The 21,860-nt window shown below is 40.3% G+C and overlaps 1 protein-coding gene across 2 annotated transcripts; it reads left to right on the forward strand.

Moving 5' to 3' along the window:
* The first annotated feature begins 962 nt into the window (after window positions 1-962).
* LOC134623735 (tyrosine-protein phosphatase non-receptor type 7-like) lies at window positions 963-20,763 on the forward strand. 2 transcript variants are annotated; one of them, XM_063468759.1, is made up of 11 exons: window positions 963-1,066; window positions 10,644-10,810; window positions 10,995-11,175; window positions 11,953-12,037; window positions 12,129-12,208; window positions 14,746-14,883; window positions 15,711-15,911; window positions 16,693-16,889; window positions 18,756-18,869; window positions 18,955-19,039; window positions 20,105-20,763. In XM_063468759.1, the coding sequence occupies exons 2-11, from the start codon at window positions 10,704-10,706 to the stop codon at window positions 20,210-20,212; spliced, it is 1,296 nt and encodes a 431-aa protein (XP_063324829.1). In that variant the 5' UTR covers window positions 963-1,066; window positions 10,644-10,703; the 3' UTR covers window positions 20,213-20,763. The 2 variants fall into 2 exon arrangements, with proteins under 2 accessions (XP_063324829.1, XP_063324828.1); XM_063468758.1 differs by lacking the exon at window positions 963-1,066 and adding an exon at window positions 9,001-9,312.
* Window positions 20,764-21,860: the final 1,097 nt, after the last annotated feature.

Consider the following 21,860-nt stretch of genomic DNA (forward strand, 5'->3'; position numbering starts at 1 on the left):
GTTCCCAAAGATGGTTCCAGACTAAACACCAACACCAAGGCTTAAAAATGCAGAACCAAAACCAGTGAATGATATCGTAGTTGTTGCATAGCTAGCATATTAATGCTAGCGGCAAAGTGCCACAACCAGCTAAAATATGATTAGATATTTAGTTTAAATGCAACATTTGTTTGAGAAACTACAGCAACACATTTCATCAAGTCTGATTATCACTATTATAATTTCATGTTTTATAGGCCTTCTTGTTGTGACTGTGTTTCACTTTCCATTTTGTATTTGCTTCACACGATGACCACAAAAAATCGTTTGGTTGTGAAGTCGTCAGCTTTTTGTTTTTGTCTTTTTTTAATTGACAGTAAACAGCAGACCGCAGCAGCTAACAGCAAACACGGCCATCAGCTTTTCAAATTAGCTTTTTAGCTGCACATAAATGGCGCCTCAGCTCTGAAAAATAACCTACAGCCACATCGCCACATAACCGTCTCCTGATGTGAGAGTCGTGAACACCAGAGTCTGTTTCTGTTCATTTTATTTCTGTGGTGAGTGCTAATAAAGTTAGCGGGGTTAGCCTTCCCGGCTGTGTCCCAATAGGTTTTAATCCTGGTGCTGCTCATCTGACAGCTGGAGAGAAAAAAGATGTGGAAAATCAGTTTGTACAGCCCCACTGTGAAACACTGCTGATAGCCTCAAACACACACACCAAATAAATACACAGACAGAGTTAAAGCCTGTGGCGTGCAGTCTAAGGGGGACCCATAACCTTGGACGAGGGGAATAGAAAGCGTATGTGTACGCAAAAAATGTGTGTGTGTGTGTGTGTGTGTGTGTGTGTGTGTGTGTGTGTGTGTGTGTGTGTGTGTGTGTGTGTGTGTGGTAATGAGTGAGTGGGTGGATGCAGAAAAGGAAGTGGCGGCGAAGGTAGAAGTAAAGAGAGAACAACAGAAAGCAACAGCAACAGATGAGAGAGACGGAAGAAGAGAACAGAGAAGAAGAAAGAAGAGGAGAGGAGGAGGAAGACCAGAAAGGCGGGAAGGAAGGATCGAAGGATACAGGGAATCTCAGAGAGGTGAGGAGGAGGAGGAGGGGGGTGAAAACTTGGCAACCTGAGTGTGGATGCAGTGTGAGATATTTGTGATGGACATACTTATAACAGGAATACAATATGAAAGACAAACTTTTATCATACAAAGTTTATGCAATCATTACTGCTGGATGCTAAAAACAAAGGTAAATCTGTTTCAGTCCACGTAAAGCACTAATATAATATTTTATACATAGATCTACTGAGAATAATATGTGAGTTCAGACTAAATATTACTTTTACATGTATATAAAAAAAAGATATAAATAGGATTCTTATATAAAATTTTTATTCCTATAAATATATTTTACATGCATTGTGGAAAAATCAAGATAATAAAATTAAATGTTATTGTTTATTGTAGATTTATAGAATGTTTAAACAAAACCTGGCAAAATATACTGCAAAAAAAGGTAAATGCATGAATTATTGTTATTATTTACATTGGTTAATTCAATCTGAACAAATTTGTGCCTTAATTTCTGGAACAGCTGTTTGTGAAAACCGTGAGCAGTGAAACTTTCACAAATATGCTTTAGATGTGGAGCGTCTTCTCCTCCCACTTTAAAGTAATTTCAAAATTTTTAATTGCAGGTTGTTTTACAGCAATACTGAGCCCGGCCACGACCGAGTGAATACATATTTCTGCTGATGTTAACTGTTTCAGATAACATGATAAAAATCATAACTGTGATCTCATTGCAAATATTGTTTTCATTGGTAAAATGTGAAGTTGATGGCATAAAGAAGTCACAAAATGTAAATAGATCACTCAAAACTCTTTACAAAAGCTACTGCAGTAAAGTACAGTCAACTACCTATACTAACTATAACTGCACCATTACTGTTTATTCCCAGCAGGCTGTTTTTTATAAATACTGAACAAAATAATATTACTGTATTAAGTGATGTTATCAATGTACCAGGAACCTTTCAAAACCCTTTATGGACCAATCTGGGTTCTAATTAGCTGTAAATAATCTTTCAGTGTTTTCACACTGAGTAAAGTGTTTTGATATTGGGGGGTGTTGCAGTTTGTGGGTGGTTAGTAAATGTGGGAGCATAATGACATGAATGACATGCACCGTGGGTTCAGTATTTGCCCGTGTGATGTGATTCTTGGCCACTCGGCTTTTTATGTCACCTGTAATAAATACAGATAAGTAGCGAAGGGAAAATCTGACCCTGTCCTAATGGGAGTATTCTCTTCCAGCATGTAAGGTGGGTGATTCTTACGCTTTATTCTTACGCTGGCTCTCAGTTACTAAATATCAACTCAAACCAACCTGACATATTAAACCCTGGAAGTCTTTTGGATGAGTTGCGTTCATTTGCTCTGGAAGCGCTCCAGAAACAGAATCATTAGTAAAACTCATTAACAGTTTTGTTTTCTATTGTCACTCATCTTTGTGTTTATTGCAGATTACTTGTTATTATTAAACTTCAGACTTCAGCCCAGTATTTTTTCCAGTAACACATGACTCAGAGTTTGTTGTATAGCACTCTTTCAAAAAACAAAATACTATCTTGTACCATTGGAGGTAAAGAAACTTCTGCTGTGAGACATTTCACACGGAGTATTTGTCGTTGTGAAAAGAGCACAGCTGGAAACTGCTGGTGGAAATTTGTACGTTAATGTAACCTGACTTTTTTCTTTTTTTTTAAAATGATGCAAAACTAGAAAAATTTCAAATGGATGGTCATCAGTTTATCACTTTTACAGACTTGCTGACCAATCAGCTTTATTTATCTCACATCTCCACCTACAGCAACCACAAAGATAGATTTAAAGCCAGAACATTATCGCTGTGAGGCAACAGGACCTCATGGAGCTAATCTCTGCATCGCTGTGCTGCTAAAATACAAAACACGTCATTCAAACCTTTTTATATAATTCAAAGGAAGAAGCAGCAAAGTTTATATATTTTTTTAGTATTTGATTATAGACTGCCTTGAAAATTTGCACATTAGCACCCAGAAGAAATGCTGCAAATATTTACCTTTTGCTTCTTGGTAACATGAAGTTTTCAGACATCTAAGAGCAACTTAAAGCCCAGTTATTAATCCTCAGGGGTTCTCCTGTGTAGACTGTTCTCTTATTGTACCTCTGCTCCTGAGTAAGTATGATATGAATATAATATAACATGGCATAGAAATATGGATGGATGGTATAAGACAGTATGAAAATACATAGTGCTTAACTTCTCTTACCAAAACATGATTGAAATTGAGACGACAGTCTTGCATATTTTCATTAGCGCAGTGGTGACTGGCTGTGAGGATTTGGTAATGAAGTCCAGACTCCCCGAGCATTCACCCCTTTAACTTCACTTAAATTCCACTTAGTGAAAGTGAAATTCAAGTCCCTTTTTCTCAAAATTAGGATGAGCATCAGCCCCTATTAGTTAAATGGAAGAATGCATCCATCATTTCTGACGAAAATAAAAGCAGGCCATTTGTTTTTTTAGCCAAAAAGAGAAAAGTTGCTGGAAGCTAAAATGAACTCTTTGATCTGCAACCTACTGAAAAATCTCCAGATGAGTTTTACATGTTTCCAGGTGACTCAAATGTGGAGTTTATGGCTCCATAAATGATTTGAGTAAGATTACAATCGTTTCTGTTACTGTTTTTAATATCCTAATATAGAATATGTAAAGTAATACGGGCAAACTTCTCAGTCTTTGTTAGCAAGCGTGTAAAAGTTCAAGTAAATTTAGCTTCCACTTGTCTTTAGGCTCCAGTGACTATTTAGCCTGTCTGAATGCAGGTTTTAAACGCGTCTGTAAGATTAATGCTAGGTTTGTTTTGCTCTGTTAATTTCACAATATTTTCTAGAAAGCCTGACCTAACCCTTCTACTTGGATGTAGGAAGAATATCTTGAATATTACTAGAGATACAGTCAGGTCCATAAATATTGGGACATCGACACAATTCTAACATTTTTGGCTCTATACACCACCACAATGGATTCCAAATGAAACGAACAAGACATGCTTTAACTGCAGACTGTCAGCTTTTATTTGAGGGTATTTACATCCAAATCAGGTGAACGGTGTAGGAATTACAACAGTTTGCAAATGTGCCTCCCACTTCTTGAGGGACCAAAAGTAATGGGACAGAATAAGAACCATAAATCAAACATTCATTTTTTAATACTTGGTTGCAAATCCTTTACAGTCAATCACAGCCTGAAGTCTGGAACACATAGACATCACCAGACGCCGGGTTTCATCCCTGGTGATGCTCTGCCAGGCCTCTACTGCAACAGTCTTCAGTTCCTGCTTGTTCTTGGGGCATTTTCCCTTCAGTTTTGTCTTCAGCAAGTGAAATACATGCTCAATCGGATTCAGGTCAGGTGATTGACTTGGCCATTGCAAAACAGTCCACTTCTTTCCCTTCAAAAACTCTTTGGTTGCTTTTGCAGTATGCTTTGGGTTGTTGTCCACCTGCACTGTGAAGCGCCGTCCAATGAGTTTTGAAGCATTTGTCTGAATATGAGCAGATAATATTGCACGAAACACTTCAGAATTCATTGTGCTGCTTTTGTCAGCAGTCACATCATCAATAAATACAAGAGAACCAGTTCCACTGGCAGCCATACATGCCCACGCCATGACACTTCCACCACAATGCTTCACTGATGAGGTGGTATGCTTAGGATCATGAGCAGTTCCTTTCCTTCTCCATACTCTTCTCTTCCCAACACTCTGGTACAAGTTGATCTTGGTCTTGTCTGTCCATAGGATGTTGTTCCAGAACTGTGACGGCTTTTTTAGATGTTGTTTGGCAAACTCTAATCTGGCCTGCCTGTTTTTGGGGCTCACCAAAGGTTTACATCTTGTGGTGAACCCTCTGTATTCACACTGGTGGAGTCTTCTCTTGATTGTTGACTCTGACGCACATACACCTGCCTCCTAGAGAGTGTTCTTGATCTGGCCAACTGTTGTGAAGGGTGTTTTCTTCACCAGGGAAAGGATTCTTTGGACATCCACCACAGTTGTGTCCCGTGGTCTTCCGGGTCTTTTGGTGTTGCTGAGCTCACCAGTGCGTTCCTTCTTTTTGGGAATGTTCTAAACAGTTGTTTTGGCCACGCCTGATGTTTTTGCAATCTCTCTGATGGGTTTGTTTTGTTTTTTCAGCCTAATGATGGCTTGCTTCACTGGTAGTGACAGCTCTTTGGATCTCATCCTGGCAGTTGACAGCAACAGGTTCAAAAAGCAAACAGCACACTTGAAATGAACTCTGGACCTTTTATTTGTTCATTGTAATTGGGGTAATGAGGAAATAACACACACCTGGCCATGGAACAGCTGAGAAGCCAATTGTCCCATTACTTTTGGTCCCTTAAGAAGTGGGAGGCACATATACAAACTGTCATAATTCCTATACTGTTCACCTGATTTGGATGTAAATACCCTCAAATAAAAGCAGACAGTCTGCAGTTAAAGCACATCTTGTTCGTTTCATTTGGAATCCATTGTGGTGGTGTATAGAGCCAAAAATGTTAGAATTGTGTCGATGTCCCAATATTTATGGACCTGACTGTATATATTTCGGAAAGAAAATCAACATTTTTGTGCTGACTACAGTAAGTGTGGTGCAGCATAGATACATAATTGCTTTTGTAACAAAGCAAACAGTTGCTGCTGATTCCCCTCTGCACTGATCCAGTCCCACATGCTCTCCACTTCAGCAGGTGGATTAAAATGCCTAGTATTACATTCTTTATTTCTCCAATTTAAAGTCATATTGAGATTAAAACGAATGACAGCAGCTCATAAGTACAGTGTGCTGCTCTTCGGAAGGCTTCCAGAAAGAGCCCAGTCAAAAGTGAGCTTTTAGGGAGATGGGAGATAAAACAGGTGGCTCAAGTGGAGTTTCACGATAAAACAAAATAAAAATGTTCTAAAGGAGCAGAATGTCCTTTAAACAAAGTCACACATTTGGGGTTCAAAGGTCCAAAGGACAGAATTTTCCATTGTTGAGCGACGAGTGAAAAACAGTGTGGAGGTGTGAGGTTGAGTCAGTGTTTTCTCATAAAAAGGGTTGACTTTTAAGTTTCCTCTGTGGTAAATAGCCATCAGTGTCAGGGGGTGCAGGCTAATATTCCTGTTTGTTATTTTGCTGTTTTATATGAATGCGTGTTATATTAGTGCATGTTCCTGTACTGCTGCTGTTAGCGATGTGCTGTGTGATTTGACATGAATGATTCATGAGCAGCTGTTGCTGGTGTGTTAATAATCAACGCCCGGAGCATTTCACTCTTCCTCTCTTTCATTATCTCTCCATCTCTTTTTTCTTCTTTTTCTTTCTGACTAATTTTCCCTCTCACTCTTTCTCTCTCTCTTTCTCTCTCTTCCCTCAGGTCTCTCTGCCTCTCCCTCTCTACCTGCACACCTTGAACCAAGGTAATAACAGCCAGAAAAACAGGACAAGTCTATTCCTGCTGCTTCTTCTCTCTCTTTTACCGAATGTTCTGTTTTTTCTCCCTCGTTTACTATCACTTTCCCTCTCTGTTCGCTTGTTTCTTCTTGCCCCCGGTGTGTCAGTAAGTAATCTGTTTCATTTGAGGAAGGTGGGAAAGAGAGAGAACAAATGGAGAGCGCCCATTTATTCCAGTGCTAGTTAGTGATTTGCTGAGCTGCTGGTTAGTTTATTAGTTGTGCGAGTAAAGTGAGCAGGAGCTTCAGTATCAGAGACGGATTTACATCTTACAGACCTGAATTACACAGAACATCATGGCTAAGAAACATCTGGTAAGCTTGATCAATTTAAGACATTCTTCTCTTCTTATCTCTGAAAACCTTCGATAACTCTTCGATAACTGTCCCATGTTTTATCTCATGGGACCTAAAAAGATGAGTACTTTTAACTATAAATATAATCCAGAGCAACAAATTGTTTTAAATTTGTTACATGAGTGTAATTAGAAGCTCGAGAGGACGCAGTGTTTCCAGGAAAATGTTGTGCACAACAAGCAACCTCCTGAAGATTTAGCGTTTGCTATGGCCAGGGGTGTGTCCAGGAGGGGAGGGGGGGTGTTCATGTGTGTGTGTGTGTGTGCATGTGTGTGTGGATTGTAGGACTAACAAACAATTAACCTTACAATCCTCGACATGATTGGATGACAGAATAGATAGGACCAGCAGAGGAATGTAATGTAATACATTAGCATCTTTATGTTATGGCGCGTTGCACTGTACTTCAAATATAAACAAAGTGCTTTGCACTCAATACCATTTATTTTAAAACTGCAGATTTTGAAATGTAAATCAACTCATATGTTATGCTGCATTCAAAATGTACCCAGAAATATGGAAGTAGTAAAATCACCTCCAGCTGCAACATTAAAGTTTTCTAGTTAGGTGACAGAAGAATTCCGATGTGTGCACGATTCAGCATAATAAGTTCATTTTGTCAGGAACCTGAAAATATGCAGTGCTGTGAAGTCGCCTCTCTGTTCCTGATTTCTTGCATATTTGTCACACTTACATGTTTCAGATGTTTCCTGACCTCTGTGACCTCGGTTCTTTAAACATTTATAAAAAGCACTTTGCGAGGAACAAACACGTGAATGCTGTCATCAAAGCTAGCTTCTTTCATCTCCAGCTACTCACAAAAATGAAATCTTTCTGCTGTTTCAGAGACTTTGAGAGCGTTACCTGTGCATTCATTTCACCTCGACTGTAAGAGTCTTTATTCAGGTGTCAGTCAGTCACTGCTTAGCCGACTGCAGCTGGTCCAAAACGCTGCGGGACAGTTATTAATTGTCAGATGCAAGCGAGACTAAATGTCCCCCATATTAGAGTTCCTCCACCAACTGCCAGAGTTTGCATGGGTTTGCACCGTCTTACCTCTGTGATCTTTTAAGTTTACACATTATGTCAAGATCCCTGAGGTCTGCCGAACAAATGCCCCCAACTGTCCCGAGGTCCAGATTAAAGCACAGAGGAACAAATAATTCCTCCCTAACATTAAACCCAATTTTTATATCCGTTATTTATTACTGATTATCCTTTATAGCTCTCTTTATTCTTGCCTTTAGATCAGAATGATTCACTTTTATTTGTGTTGTTTTTACTCAGTTTGTCCTCAGTTTCCTTTTCAGATTAATAAAGCAAACATGAACATCTTAACACATCTGGGCTTGATATCAAGTTACAATCAATGGTCACATATTTGAAGATTATCAGGAATTACTTAAACCATAACCAAAGAGATAAGGTGCCTCTGCAGCCAGAGAGCGTTAATATGCTTTTTTTTTTATTGTCAGTTTGCACTCTGGGGTTCTTATGACATTTACTGTTTTCTAGGTAAAAGCCCAAATGAGCCGTGCACAAAAAGAAAACAAAAATTCATTACAGCAAGACGAGAATGTTTGACATCCATGAAAATCTGGTGAAACTCGATTGTCCATTTCCATCTAACTCCTATCTTGATTCTCTGTTAAACAGCACTTCTGAGAACTTAAACCAGTTCTGTGAATGCACAGATAATGTACGTGTTGATTTGTAATTCTGGTTTATTCCAGCCTGCTGTGTTTCCCATTAATGTGTCTATTGCGTCTCTGTGAATCATCCAAACTTTGCTAAGCTCGTGGTAGAGTTTTGACTCATGGATCGAGTTGCATAACAACAGCATCGAGCACAACCTCTCTACAGCTTTCTAAAGAAACACATTTTGTGAAGTTCAATTCAGTCTAAAAAATCAAAATAGTAATCTATGTAAGTCTGGCCTTTACGTTTGAGTCTATTGACTGAGGCGTGTGTTTGTATGAGTGTGTTGAGTAAGTGTGGGCGTGCTGACTTCCTGCTATGAGGAAACTCTTCCGATGGAGACACGCTGAAACGTTTCAGGTCCGAACTGATGTGGAAACACACTGAACAGTGACAACACACACACACAAACACAGACACACTTATTTACACACACTTGTTTTCACTTCATCAGGGTTCAGGCAGGTTGAGTTTGCTACCAGCGCTCATCGGGTCTCGTCTGTCGGGTACTGATGACAGATCTGTGCTGCGTCTGACGAGAGCGCTGCCTCATCATCGCATTAATAATTTGTTCAGCATGTCAGATGACAACAACGAACTGTTGCGATCACGAGGGCTGTCAGCAGCGACACGTGGAGTGTGATCTTCTTATTTTGTTTGGAAACTCCTGAATGACAAAACAGAACAGAAATTTAAGTTAAAGTGAACCTGAGAAGCAACAGAGGAACAGAATGGTGAGTGCAAACACACTTTCTGTTTTTGGAAAACTGGCCACAACAAAAAGGCTGAGACTAAAAAATGCAGGAAGTGTGAACTAAAAGAGACAAAAATCTCCAAAATGCCGCTTTATTCAGTTTTTTGCACTGTAGCTTCTCTAATTTTATACAGTTAAGTCGTTCAGTTGCAGAGCCACATGTTTCAGCATGGGACTGTAACTGTCATTCATCTTATGCTGCCTGCATTCTGCTATAATAACAATGACAATACAGGTTCTCAGATATTATTGCATGATTTTTCATACAGTGCTTGCACTGTAGGCTGTTATAAAAAGCAGTGGGAAATATCTGTTGTACTACAGGCCCATGAGTCATATTCAGTCATATTCAGTATTTTTTCTCTTATGATGCATTCTGAGATACTGTGACCATAATTACATGATAAAAGCTGCTAATGTCTTCGTATTTCTTCCTGACGTGCCTAGACTTATGCTGTCACTCAACCAGGTTGGGCTAGAGGCAAAATTGACCTGAATCTTTGCCAGACTAGAGCCAAGAATAACTACTGCTGATCCAAAATGCACAGGAGCAGAACACTAACAGGAATACAACAGAAGCAGCACCAGAAGCATGATCATCTATTCAGAAATTCAATTAGTTATCAGGATGCATCAGTCTAATAGTAATAATGCACTAAGAGTGGATGTGAACTCACAGAAAGTCATTTATAAGGAAATTTATGTGAAAATGGGTTCACAGTTTGCATAAAAGTGTAAAAAAACAGCTGAAATTCCAGCAAGGTTTATCTCACTGAGGCTGGTAAAGAGAGCCTCTGTCTTCTTCTTCATGGTTTATATTCTGTGTCTCATATCAAAACAGGCCGTTTTTTTCACGCCACAGTTGAAAACAGAGGTTAAAACACTTTGGTGTTGCTTTAAACGTAATTCCCAGTTAGCAATCTTTCTCAATCTTTCTTACGTGTGTTGGCAAGTCACTTAAGCCTGTTTTACATTTTTTGTAGATCTCACTGGCTGATTTTACACTTGAACGTCACCTTTATGACGTCTTAATTTTTTGTGAAGCAGTTTTACACATTTACAGAAAAAACAAGAAAAAACTTCCAAAATCATTTATCTACAGTTTAGACTGCAAATTAACTTCAGAAACAGTGTGTACTTCTTTTCCCAGAGTTCAGCAGACTTGGTGGGTGCAGTGACGCTTGAGCATAGTGGCTGCTGATTGGTCATCAGCAGCTCTGATTCACAGGATCACTCTGCCAGCCTATCCTGCTTCCTGGCTACTGAAAAACTAAATGATGTGTTAAAGCTCCTTCTCTCTCTGTACTGCAGCATGCTGTGGTGAGGAGCAGATAAGGAGGACCCAACCACTGAAATACACCTATACTCACCATGAGCATGTCAGCAGTGCACTCCGCCTCCCCTCCTGCTGAGGAACCAGTGACACCCCCACCCTTGACCACACCTCCTCGCAAAGCTTCAGTCCGGCTCCAGGAGAGGTGAGTATTAACTAAGCATAATCTTGCTTTCTAAAATCCTCAGTCCTCTAAAAATGTAATTTTTTTAATTTACACTTTTGTGACTAAAATGTGATTTTTAAAACTCTGAATATATGTTTTCTTTAGTTAGTTTAAAATTGCTATCAATCATCTTTTTTCTCTTGAATGTTTTCTTATTTTGCAGGCGGGGCTCTAATTTGTCTCTCCTTTTGGATGTGAACACTTTGGGGGTGGAGACTGTCTGTTCTGTCTCTACCCCAAAGGAGGTGTGGCTTCAGCTGCTTCACACCTCCTCACGACCACTCACACACAAGCTGCTGCAGGAAGCTGCCATTGACACAAATACGCTGAATGTAGAGTACCAGGTACACTCAAAACATTGCAAACATTCAACACATTAAAATTAAGCAAGAACAAAAGGAAAATATGAGGTGAAACAAACTAAATAACTGCAGGACTTTGAACTGTTCCTGCTGTGCATGTAACAGATGCCAGCAGTAACTGCTGATTCTGGATTGAACGTGTTTTTAGGTCTACCTTCAGTAGATTTGTGATTTGCTTCATGTCTTACAAGCAGCACTGTGTCAAAGTCTAAACTGGCCCAACTTTCATGTTGATGATTGTCACTGCTGATGGCAGCCTGTTCTGCAGAAACAAAGCACAGTCCAAATGGCAGAATATTAGTCTTCACTGTAAAAGATAAACACCGCAGATGGCTCATCAGCTCAGGATGATGGGGTTGCATTCTGAAACTAATGTTCAAGTTCAGGTTTTGACACAGTGGAGCATATTCACTTTGTGTTGCACTTTGTACTGTCATGGAGTATGGAAAACCTCTCAAATTGCTCATATTGTGAAGTCTTTATTGGAGTCTTTTGCTCAAAACAGTTGAAAACAAATGTCTATGAAATTTTTTACCTTCCTCCTGTCCTTCCTGTTTGTTTGACTGTATGTACCTGCAGTACAAAAGCAAAGCTAAGATATCTAGAAAACATCAGATCCACCAATTAACTTAAAATCCTGAACATTTACTCCAGAATTAGTGCTTTCTAGCAGGTATGGAATAGCCTTTCTGAGACTGTTAAACTCTCCAACTTTCAGGACAGTTTTAACATTCATTAATATTCCCGTCTCCCCAACAGAAGATCCCTCCGAACTTTGTGAACGCTGCTGACCTTGATGTTCCGGGACACATGATGAAAGACCGATACAAAACCATCCTCCCCAGTCAGTTCCTGTCTGTCTCACCTCAGTAGAAAAGCTCTTGATGTGTTTATTCCCATTTATCACCGTGCGTTATATGTATGTTTGTCTTTAGACCCTGAGAGCCGAGTGATCCTGAGGAACCCGGACGATGAACCTGGGCCTGATCGCTACATCAACGCCAACTACATCAGGGTAAGAGTCTAACATTATTTCTTACCAAGTCAACTAACCCCACAGATTTCTGTCATCTCACACTCTATGTCAGGTGGCCCTTTCCCAGCGACCACATCAGGTCTCTGTAATCTCCTTTTTTGTCTCAGCACAAATGAGCATGTTGTGCTTTTGTGGTTTTAGTTGCTAATTTTAATGGTTTAATGAAAAGTGTGATATATTTTCTGGAACTAATATATTTTGTATTTAAATAAAAATTGATAGTATACATTCATCAGCAAACATCTAAGCCAATCACAGGAAAGAAGCTCAAGGGATCTGGACATGTGGTCAAGATGATCTGGTGAAGTTCACTCTGAGCATCAGAATAGGGAAGAAAGGTCATTTAAGTGAATTTGAATATGGCAGCTATTTCAGGAACTGCTGAGAAATACTGGGATTTTCACACACAGAGTAAAAAAAGTCATAAAAAGAGAAAACATCCAGTGAGTGGAAGTTCTCAGGGTGAAAATCCCCCATTGATGCCAGAGGTCAAAGGTGAATGACCGGACTGGTTTGAGCTGATAGGAAGGCAACAGTAACTCAAATAACCACGTTTCAGCCAAGGTACGCAGAAGAGCATCAGGAAATGCACAACATGTGGAAACCTGAAGCAGGTGGGCTACAGCAGCAGAAGACCACGTTAAGTATTCTGGAAAGCAGAAGGTTGCCTGGTCTAACGAGACCGCCGACATGTTTTCTGCTGCAACAGTCGGATGGTGTGGTCAGAATTTGGCATAAAGAACATAAACATAAACATATTGTTGCTGACTATGTCCATCCTTTCCATCTTCCGATGGCTGCTTCCTATGAAATTTCCATGACTTATTTCCAGTGTTGTTCCTAAAAACAGAAAAAAAGACAGAAAGTGACGGTTAAGAAGCTTTTTAATTCAGGCTCATGGTGGTTTAAAAAAGACGTGTCAGAGGTCCTTATCACATTGATCCTTGCCGTACCGCAGCAGAGAGAAACTGAATCATTTCTCCTAACTCTAACATTATGATTAGGATGATTAGGAGCTTTTAAAGGCTTGCACTGTCAGAGTCTGGGCTGCCATCTTCAGGGCTGCTGCGTCTTCTATGAGTGTATATTTATTATCTATACTTGAAAAAATATACTGCAGATAAAGTTGTTTGAAAATAGCTATTGTCATTGAGATCACAGGTTCAGTAACAATGTCTTTTCTTTCATTTGAGCCGTTTCATTTTATTACTTAGTCCTGGATTAAATGAGTCAAGTGACAGTAAAGAAAATATGTTTCCTTCAGGGTTTTATTAAAAAGGAAACAAGCTGATAGAGTGTGTGACAGCGCTGTCACTCTGCGTGGGTGTCTTCTTGTTTGTGTGTGTCCGTGTGTGTGTGTGTGTGTGTGTGTGTGTGTGTGTGTGTGTGTGTGTGTGTGTGTGTGTGTGTGTGTGTGTGTGTGTGTGTTGGACAGCTAAACAAACAGAAACTCAGATATGAGCCGTCGGTTTGTCAGCGTGGGAGTTTGCAACCAGGAAAACCACAGGAAGTGAGGGAGGAAGTGACATGTCCCCGACTCCCCCTCCCCCTGTCTTCCCTTACGGCCCACGCATCCCTCACACTGTGCAGCCTCAGCTCAATTTGTGTGTGTTTGTGGAGTGTGTGCCTGTGTTGTTAATCACAAGCTTTTTGACAGTTTTCGTAAAGCACCTGCTGCCTCTGCTGATGTGCAACAACAAGTAAAAAGCAGCATTCATTCATTTGCCCGTTCAGTTAAACTCCGGTAATATTTGGTGGCGTGCTGGTTGGACACTTGACAGTTGTTATTGAATCTGAATCATTCACTTCCTGCCCTGTGAGGCCAGGGTGGTTTTAGAAGTCTAGGGCATATGATGAATGTATGTGACAAAAACAACAAGTGACATTTCTTAATCTGCATTTGCATCCATTTATACCAACCTGAGAAATGAAACAACACAAAGAAAACGGTCAGAGTGCATCCAGCTCTGCTGGAAAATACCTCATAGTTGATTTGTGCAAGCCTAAAGGTTTATTGCAAACAAATGAATAAAGAATATACCAAGCACCTCAAACCTGCTCCTGCAGCAGGTTGGAGAGAGAGCTGGTCTGGAAAGGCCCGGTCCACAAGTCAGCAAATGCGCTTGTCAGTCACCTAATCAGAGCTGAGATTGAAACAGAGAACACTAAAATAGAAATTAGGATGTAAAACATGCTTTAAACTGTGGCATCAAGGCTGGGTGAACTGTGCCTTGTCTCAAAGACACAACTGCTGCAGCTACGATGCTGAAAAGGTGTCCCCTAGATGTCGCTACCACAAGTACAGAACTCTGTGGACTTTCTTTTTATTTTATTTGACAACTAAAGTCTCAGTTTCCTCCAAAATATCATTAAATGTTTCTTTCCTATACTTCAATTTTTGACACTAGAACCTCCAGTGGTTCTAGTGTCCTGGTATTGACCTCAGAGTAAAGCATTAAACTGTGAGAAAGTTTACTGACTGATTGTTGTGAGATTTGATGCTCTTTATGTGGCAGGGCTACAAAGGGGCTCCCAGGGCCTACATTGCTACCCAGGGGCCCATGGTGCACACCGTGGGAGACTTCTGGGACATGGTGTGGCAGGAGAGGAGCAGTATCATCGTCATGGTTACGAGGCTGAAGGAGAACAACGAGGTGAGGAGACACAAGTGTTGTTTCCCTGTGTTCATTTCATCCTTTTGTGTAATAGCTGTGCTGCATCGCAAATTTATGGAATAACAATCTGAAGTAGTGACATTATGCAGCGACACACCCTCCTCTGCACTGCTGTCACTCTTGAGACACTCCCTGGTTGTGCTCACTTCATTGCATCTCCTCCATTGTGTCAAAACTTCAACCTGAACTTTATTTTGGGGGAACAGGATGACCTCACAGGGTACCAAATCTGGCAGGTAGGCTGAGTGATGAGCAGCCAAAATTGTTGTGGACTGTCAGTACACTGGGAGCCGTTGCATTCAAGATGGAGCACAGCAGTGCCTTTTCACCAATGTTGAGATTGATTAAAGTGACAACGTTAAATTAGAAGTCGCAGCTGAATTCGCTGTTGCACAACAACACAGATATCGCACAAAATAACAACCACAGTTCTAGTCATGCATGTTTACTCACGCAGCTTCCTCTGTATTAAGAAATTCTGCGTGGGTGATTGGCAGGCCAGCTTTCATCAGTAAACATGATGTTGGAGTTTTGCTGTTGTGACAGATGATTGCAGAATTCAGCGTTGACATTGTTGAGTGTGTAGTACAGAGTCCATTAAAGAAAACTGCTGCTAGCACCTGTTGCATGCTCATGGCCCTGCTGTGACCCCTTTCTGAACTTTTGTGTTTAAATATTTATATTGTATATTTTCTACTCCATTTAATGTGACTTTATTTTTGTATTCTACTGTGCATTGAGCTGTGCATTCATGCTACATCCATCTGATTATGGATCTGAACACTTGGCTGTTTGTCTGTTTGAAGAAATGTGAGGTGTACTGGCCACAGCCGAGAGACAGGACGAAGAGGGTAAAGGAGGAGGACGAAGACCAGGAGGAGAAGGACGGGCAGAGGGAGAAGGAAAATGAAGAGGAAGGAGAGTCGAGACAAATCGGCAGATTCCTTATCAGAGTGAAAGACAGCCGAGAGAAAGACGGATTCACGATCACAGATATGGAGATTCAGGTACAGTAGAGTTCGCAGATTTCACCTCCATGAGCCAGATGAAGCCATGTGTTAAATGTTTGTCATTTCTGAAGATCGCTGTCTAAATGGATGACTGACGTTATTGCAGTCCTGCTCTACAAAGCTGCACTGCTTAACTGCTTTGTGGTTAAACAAAGATTGAACCGATTAGACGTCTGCAGAGGTGTTTGGGGGTTTTTCTGGTGAAACCACTCTGATTACAGACTTATGAAATATTTCTTAAGCTTTTATCAGCTTCTTAAAGCTTCTAGAAGATGTTATTATATTTGTACATTTATAGCAGTGAGTGGAAGCAGCTGAGTGAACTAAAGCAGAACCACGATCAGTGAAAATAAAATTACTTTTGTCATTGCTGTGCGCTGGTTAGGCTTTCAACAAGTGGTACAAATACTAATTCAGAGCGGTGATTATTAAAAATCTTCAATATTAAAAGTACTTTTTCTAAAATGTCTCCACAAACAAAAGTGAAAAGCATCACATTCCTCTGGGTGAAATTTGAACTCTGAGTTTGAACTAATCTAACATTTCCTTGTCAGTCTAACAAAAAAATCTTTGTAACGAATAAAAAAAACAAGATTTATTTATTCACATTTTGCTGATAAGTTTAGTTTACTTAAGCAGGTTTAAAAACTTTTAAAATTTTAGGAAGAAATAAAATAGTGCTTTATTATAAATGCACATTTCCAAAATAAAACCAACAGCAACACCTGTGTCTGTGCACCTGGTTTTGTTTGGTAACTGTGTGTTTGTGTGCTTTCAGCTCCATTCAGAGCGTCGACACGTCAGACACTACTGGTTCACATCTTGGCCTGACCATCATATCCCACAATGCATAGCTCCATATCTAAGGCTGGTGGAAGAGGTGGAGACGTACAGCAAGTCCCTCGTGCCACCCTCTAGCTCTCAGGAAGTCTCTGCGCCCGCCTCCAGCCCTGGACCAATCATCGTCCACTGCAGGTCAGTTTTAGTTTTCCTTCAAAAAAATTGTAATTTCCCAAAATGGATAAAATTGGTTCTGGTTAGTTCACGTTAGCCTGACGAAACACAGACAGGTGTCATATCTTACTCAACTAAAGCGTTGCTTCTCTCGCTTCATTTTGCTCACAGCATTCAGAGAAATAAACAAGTTAGCCAAATAAATAAAATCTGCTGTCATGCTCCAGTGGTTACTACTCAATTCATTTGATTTTTATTTAGTATATAGCACCAAATCACAACAACAGTCCCCTCAAGGTGCTTTACATAGTAAAGTAAAGACTATTTAATAATAGAGTGCAAACTCCAACAATCATATGATCCCCTCCAAGCAAGCACAGTGGGAAGGAAAAACTCCCTTTAACAGGAAGAAACTTCCAGCGGAAACAGGCTCAGGGAGGGGCAGCCATCTGCTGTGACTGGTTAGCAATGAGTGGAGGAAGACAAGACAAAGACAGGCTGGGGAAGAGAGACAGAGATTTATAATCATTTATGATTAAATGCAGAGAGGTGTATAAACACATAGTGAGTGAAGAAGAATCACTCAAAGCATCATGGGAAACCCCAGCAGGTCTATCGCAGTGTAACTAAGGGAGGATTCAGGGTCATCTGATCCAGCCCTAACTATACGCTTCTTAAAAAAGGAAAGTTTTAAGTTTAATCTTTAAAGTAGAGATCGTGTCTGTCTCCTGAATCCAAACTGGGAGCTGGTTCCACAGAAAAGGCCACTGGCCAATTAAATCTCATTATGAAAAAGTCACAAGAGAACAGAACAGCTGTTTATGCTGTTTATGCATTAAAATGAAGAAGTTGATCATTGCACCATGTTTTTATAAACAACGTTGGTAAAAGAGAACTAAGTGCTAACCAGCTACAGTTTCATTTTTCTCCTGCCTGAAATAAACGCAACAAGTCACACCCTGGAAGGGCAAAAGAATTTTCTAAATAAAAGCTTGTGTGCAAAAAATTTTGCTTCAAATGAAGTCACAAAACATAACTGATTTACAAACTAATTTTACAAAAATAACTTTACGTTTACTTATGCTTGATGACAAGGCAGCTGTGTGACCATTCAGGAACATGTTTTTAAACTGAAGTATAGACGTCTTTGCACAAGAAGGTGCTTTGCAATAATCCAAAAAGAAAATAATACAGTAAAAATATAAAATACATTGTGTACATAAAGGAGAGTGAGGACCATAAACATAGTTAAAACATGCATAGCACAGTAACATCAATAAGCCACTTTTGAAATACATCCGCTGAGAGCAGTGTGATGGTTATGGGTGAACAGACTGCGATGTGTCAAACCAGAGCCGCGGCCGATGTGTCGAAAGCTGCTTCCTGCCTGAGAGCAGGGACGGCTGCCTTGACTGAGCAGCCGACCACAGCAGAGAGGACAGATAAAAGTTTAAAGCGATGGGGCTGCGGTGACCTGACACACGTCTTTGAGTACCAATATGCTGCTGCATGCCTGAAGCACACAGAAACCAGAGATTCTGAGCAAAGAGTAAATAAATCTGCTGTGACTGAGTTCAAAGAAAAGTCAGCACAAAGGTCATGGATCGTACCAACTTTTCTAGAAACTTTCCCTATCATTTCCTCCACATTAGCCGCTTTTTAGCTGAATATCGTAGGACTGTCACAAGACAGTCTTTGTAATTGTTCCTGTTCTCAAGTAAGAACTGCATCCAAAGGTGGAGCTCTAAAAACTTTGATTATTATTTGATTGATCAAGATTTTGTTCTTTGTGTTGATGAGACAGATGGATGAGTCGGATGAATACAATACTCATCCTAAATCTACACTGCTGTTCTCCTAACATCTCCCCTGTCCTCCCCTCTACAGTGCAGGTATCGGGCGGACAGGCTGTTTTATAGCCAGCACTATCGGCTGTCAGCAGCTCAGAGAAACTGGGCAAGCTGATGTCCTGGAGACAGTTTGTCAGCTTCGACTCGACAGGTGGGTGTTTTCCTCTCTCTTTCCTTTGCAGTCCGTCTTTAACATGCAGTTGCATGTTTAAAACCTGTGGTCTGCTCGTTTGCAGGGGCGGTATGATCCAGACCTCAGAGCAGTACCAGTTCTTGTACTCCACACTGGCCCAGTACAGCTCCCAGCTGCAGCAGAAACAGGTACACAGCAGCACCCTGCTGAGACTGCTGCCTGTGGCCTTCAGCTCTGAGCCCAGTGGTTTATACAAATGTCTAAAAACAACAAACAGATCATTCAAAAAGTCTAGTTTTCTGATTTTCCTTCTTTAAATGTGTTTGTAGATTTATTGCACATTGAGTGGCAGCAACTATAAATACTCTTTTTGGGGGTCCTGGTGTTGTTGTCGGGCATGTGCCCTATGCGACAAATCATAGACTGTATATAAAAGATGGAGTCAATCGTGGCGGTGTGACCCACTAGTTGTAGTGTGATGTCGTTAAAGGCCTCTGTGTTTTGGGCAGCGCAACGGTGGGTTTTTAGAGACAAACGTGAATGGGAGGGTAAAGAGCTAAATGAGAAGCTAAAGTTAGATTGGAAAGTTAATTTAGAAATTGTTCAGGGTGCAAAGGCACAGTTTTTTTAAACTAGACCTGGGGAGTGTGGCTGAATCTAAGCATGATACTGAGGGACACTATAGGCTCACAGGCTTGTCCATCACAAGCCTGTGAGCATACCCTACTGTGGCCTGTTTTTTAAGTGTAATTGCTACCACAAATTACATGATAAGTTGTACTGAGCTGTATTCAGTAAGTGCAAAGGGAGCCAAAGGGTGTTTTCCCATAGTCTTGTAAACAACCAGAAATGCAGCTTTAAGGCACTTCCACACTGACTCTGTTCATTCAGTCTGTGGGGATTGGCACACTGTTAGAGCCAGCCTCGAGTGGCCATTATTGGCGCTGCAGCCACAGGTTGCTGCCTAGTGTTAATATATGCAGTCATTGCTGCACAGCGCTTTGCACCAAAATAGTTAGAACTTGGTGGGGACTGTTTTCATCAACAGTTGGTGCTGTGGTGCATGTCTGTGGTGGCAGGATGATGTGGTTGGAACTGAATCCAAATAAACAACAGTTTGTGTGTTAGCAATGAAACATGTAACATCAGCCGCACCTTAATCACCTGAACCACAGCAGCCATCAGAGGACAGCTGCGTCTGTAATTTTTGGTTAGAGGTTGTAAACAGTGTACCAATTCTGAATATTTACCAGAACCAGCCTGCCACACTGCCTCAGAGCCAGCAGAGCCCAGAGGACCAGGTCAGCATACAGCTGCAGAACCTCGAGCTACACAGCAAACAGAACAGGAAGATCTCATAGAACCTGGATAACCAGCAGTGTCTTCAGAGAAGTCCAGGAGAAGCAAGGAGAAAGACGCCAGCAGCAGCAGCAGAACTTAAAGAACTGATGCACCAGCAGGGGGACGGCTGGGGGAACGAGGAGGATCCTACAGGGGCCCCAAAGAACTGGTGTTTGGCTCCAATTTGACTGAACAAGCAGAGAATAGGAATAATTAGAAGATCAAAAGCATCATGTTCATGACAGACTGAGACTGAATCAGACTAATTAAATAAAATAAGGCAGGAATATTCAATGGCTTGGCTGTGGTATTTTTCGAGCAGCTATTTACCACACACATTTATTTGTTTAACTCTAAATATGGCCTGCTAAGTATGAAGACATTTTTTAATAGTCAGAACATTTGAGGGTATCAAAACAAATCACATAGATCTCTTCATGAAATGCGACCAGGACAGTTTGTCACATCATGTTTGACAATCAGAAATCATTTGATCACCATGTTTCTCTCTTATTGTTTGACCCATTCTGTTAATTTATGAAACAAAAACACCTCTTGAGCCTTGTTGAAATCTGCTGTTTTTTTTATCTCCTTTAGAGACTAATGTGTATAAAACAACCAGATCAATAAATTATGAATATAAATACTTTTTCACTCAGCAATTTTTAAAGGACACATTCCGCCGACCAGCTCTGCATTAAATTTTTTCAGAAAGTTTAAATATTTTAATTCTATGTTTTAAGCTTCCAACAAAGTCCTGTGAATAAGTAAGTACACCCTATGGAAATATCTGGACAGCAGGTAAACATGTAAGGACCCTTGTGTCCAGAGATGAGGGTGGTATACTGAAGAAAAATGCTTCTTCAGCCCTTCGAGCAAAAATATTAAAAGATGTAACATTCTTCTGTTCAAAAAGTTCAAAAAGCGCACCTCCTGACATCAGAAATGATTTTTCGTTGGTGTTGCTGTCCATTCAAAGTTCCTTCAGCTGCCAGCTGTTCAAAGTGAATCATCAGAAAGCAGATCAAACATTCAGGGCGCTGGTGCTTGTTTCTGGTCCTCTGTGTCATGGACATGAAACTGGGGCAGCTTTGCCTGGAAACAATGATCTGTGCCGTGACCGATGTTCAAAGTCTGTTATAGAAAAAATGGTCTTTTAACAAAATGTGATTCTGGTTTCAGATTCTGCCACGTGTACTATTTGTCCAATTATTTTAGTTAAAAGCCTTAAGTCCTGCACTTGACATAATCAAGGCAAAACATGACCCACCCCATCTACTTTCAGTGCCTGTAAATGGGAAAACACTTTATTAAATTATGACTAATTCAGTCCAGGTTCAGGTTGAACTCTAAGATGAATGGCTTCATATTACTGGAATTATAACTAAGAGCCTACGATTTCACATGCAAGAAAGGAAACATACAATCATTTCAACATTAAATGTAAAAAAGATGAATGTTTAAAGTGTTACTAATAATGCATTTATTGCACAATCAATTATCAATAGCGTGAATATTGCAAAGAAAATTGCTAATAATGCAGACATGCACAGTGAGTAAGTGCTTCATATTAGCTTTAATTATTCCAGAAACAAAAACATTTATTTCATAGTGGTGACTGTCCTCACACATAATGTGAAATAACTTGTACATTGTGTGCAAGTTATT

The sequence above is a fragment of the Pelmatolapia mariae genome, unplaced genomic scaffold (genome assembly GCF_036321145.2).
Source record: "Pelmatolapia mariae isolate MD_Pm_ZW unplaced genomic scaffold, Pm_UMD_F_2 NODE_ptg000877l+_length_119450_cov_1, whole genome shotgun sequence".
Classification (NCBI taxonomy): Eukaryota; Metazoa; Chordata; class Actinopteri; order Cichliformes; family Cichlidae; genus Pelmatolapia; species Pelmatolapia mariae.

Excerpts from the sequence above, each read along its gene's own strand:
- LOC134623735 (XM_063468759.1), top strand. The coding sequence starts at position 10,704 with ATGAGCATGTCAGCAGTGCACTCCGCCTCCCCTCCTGCTGAGGAACCA. Across the intron at positions 14,884-15,710 it reads GGCTGAAGGAGAACAACGAG|AAATGTGAGGTGTACTGGCC; the intron begins GTGAGGAGACAC and ends GTCTGTTTGAAG. Across the intron at positions 15,912-16,692 it reads TCACAGATATGGAGATTCAG|CTCCATTCAGAGCGTCGACA; the intron begins GTACAGTAGAGT and ends GTGTGCTTTCAG.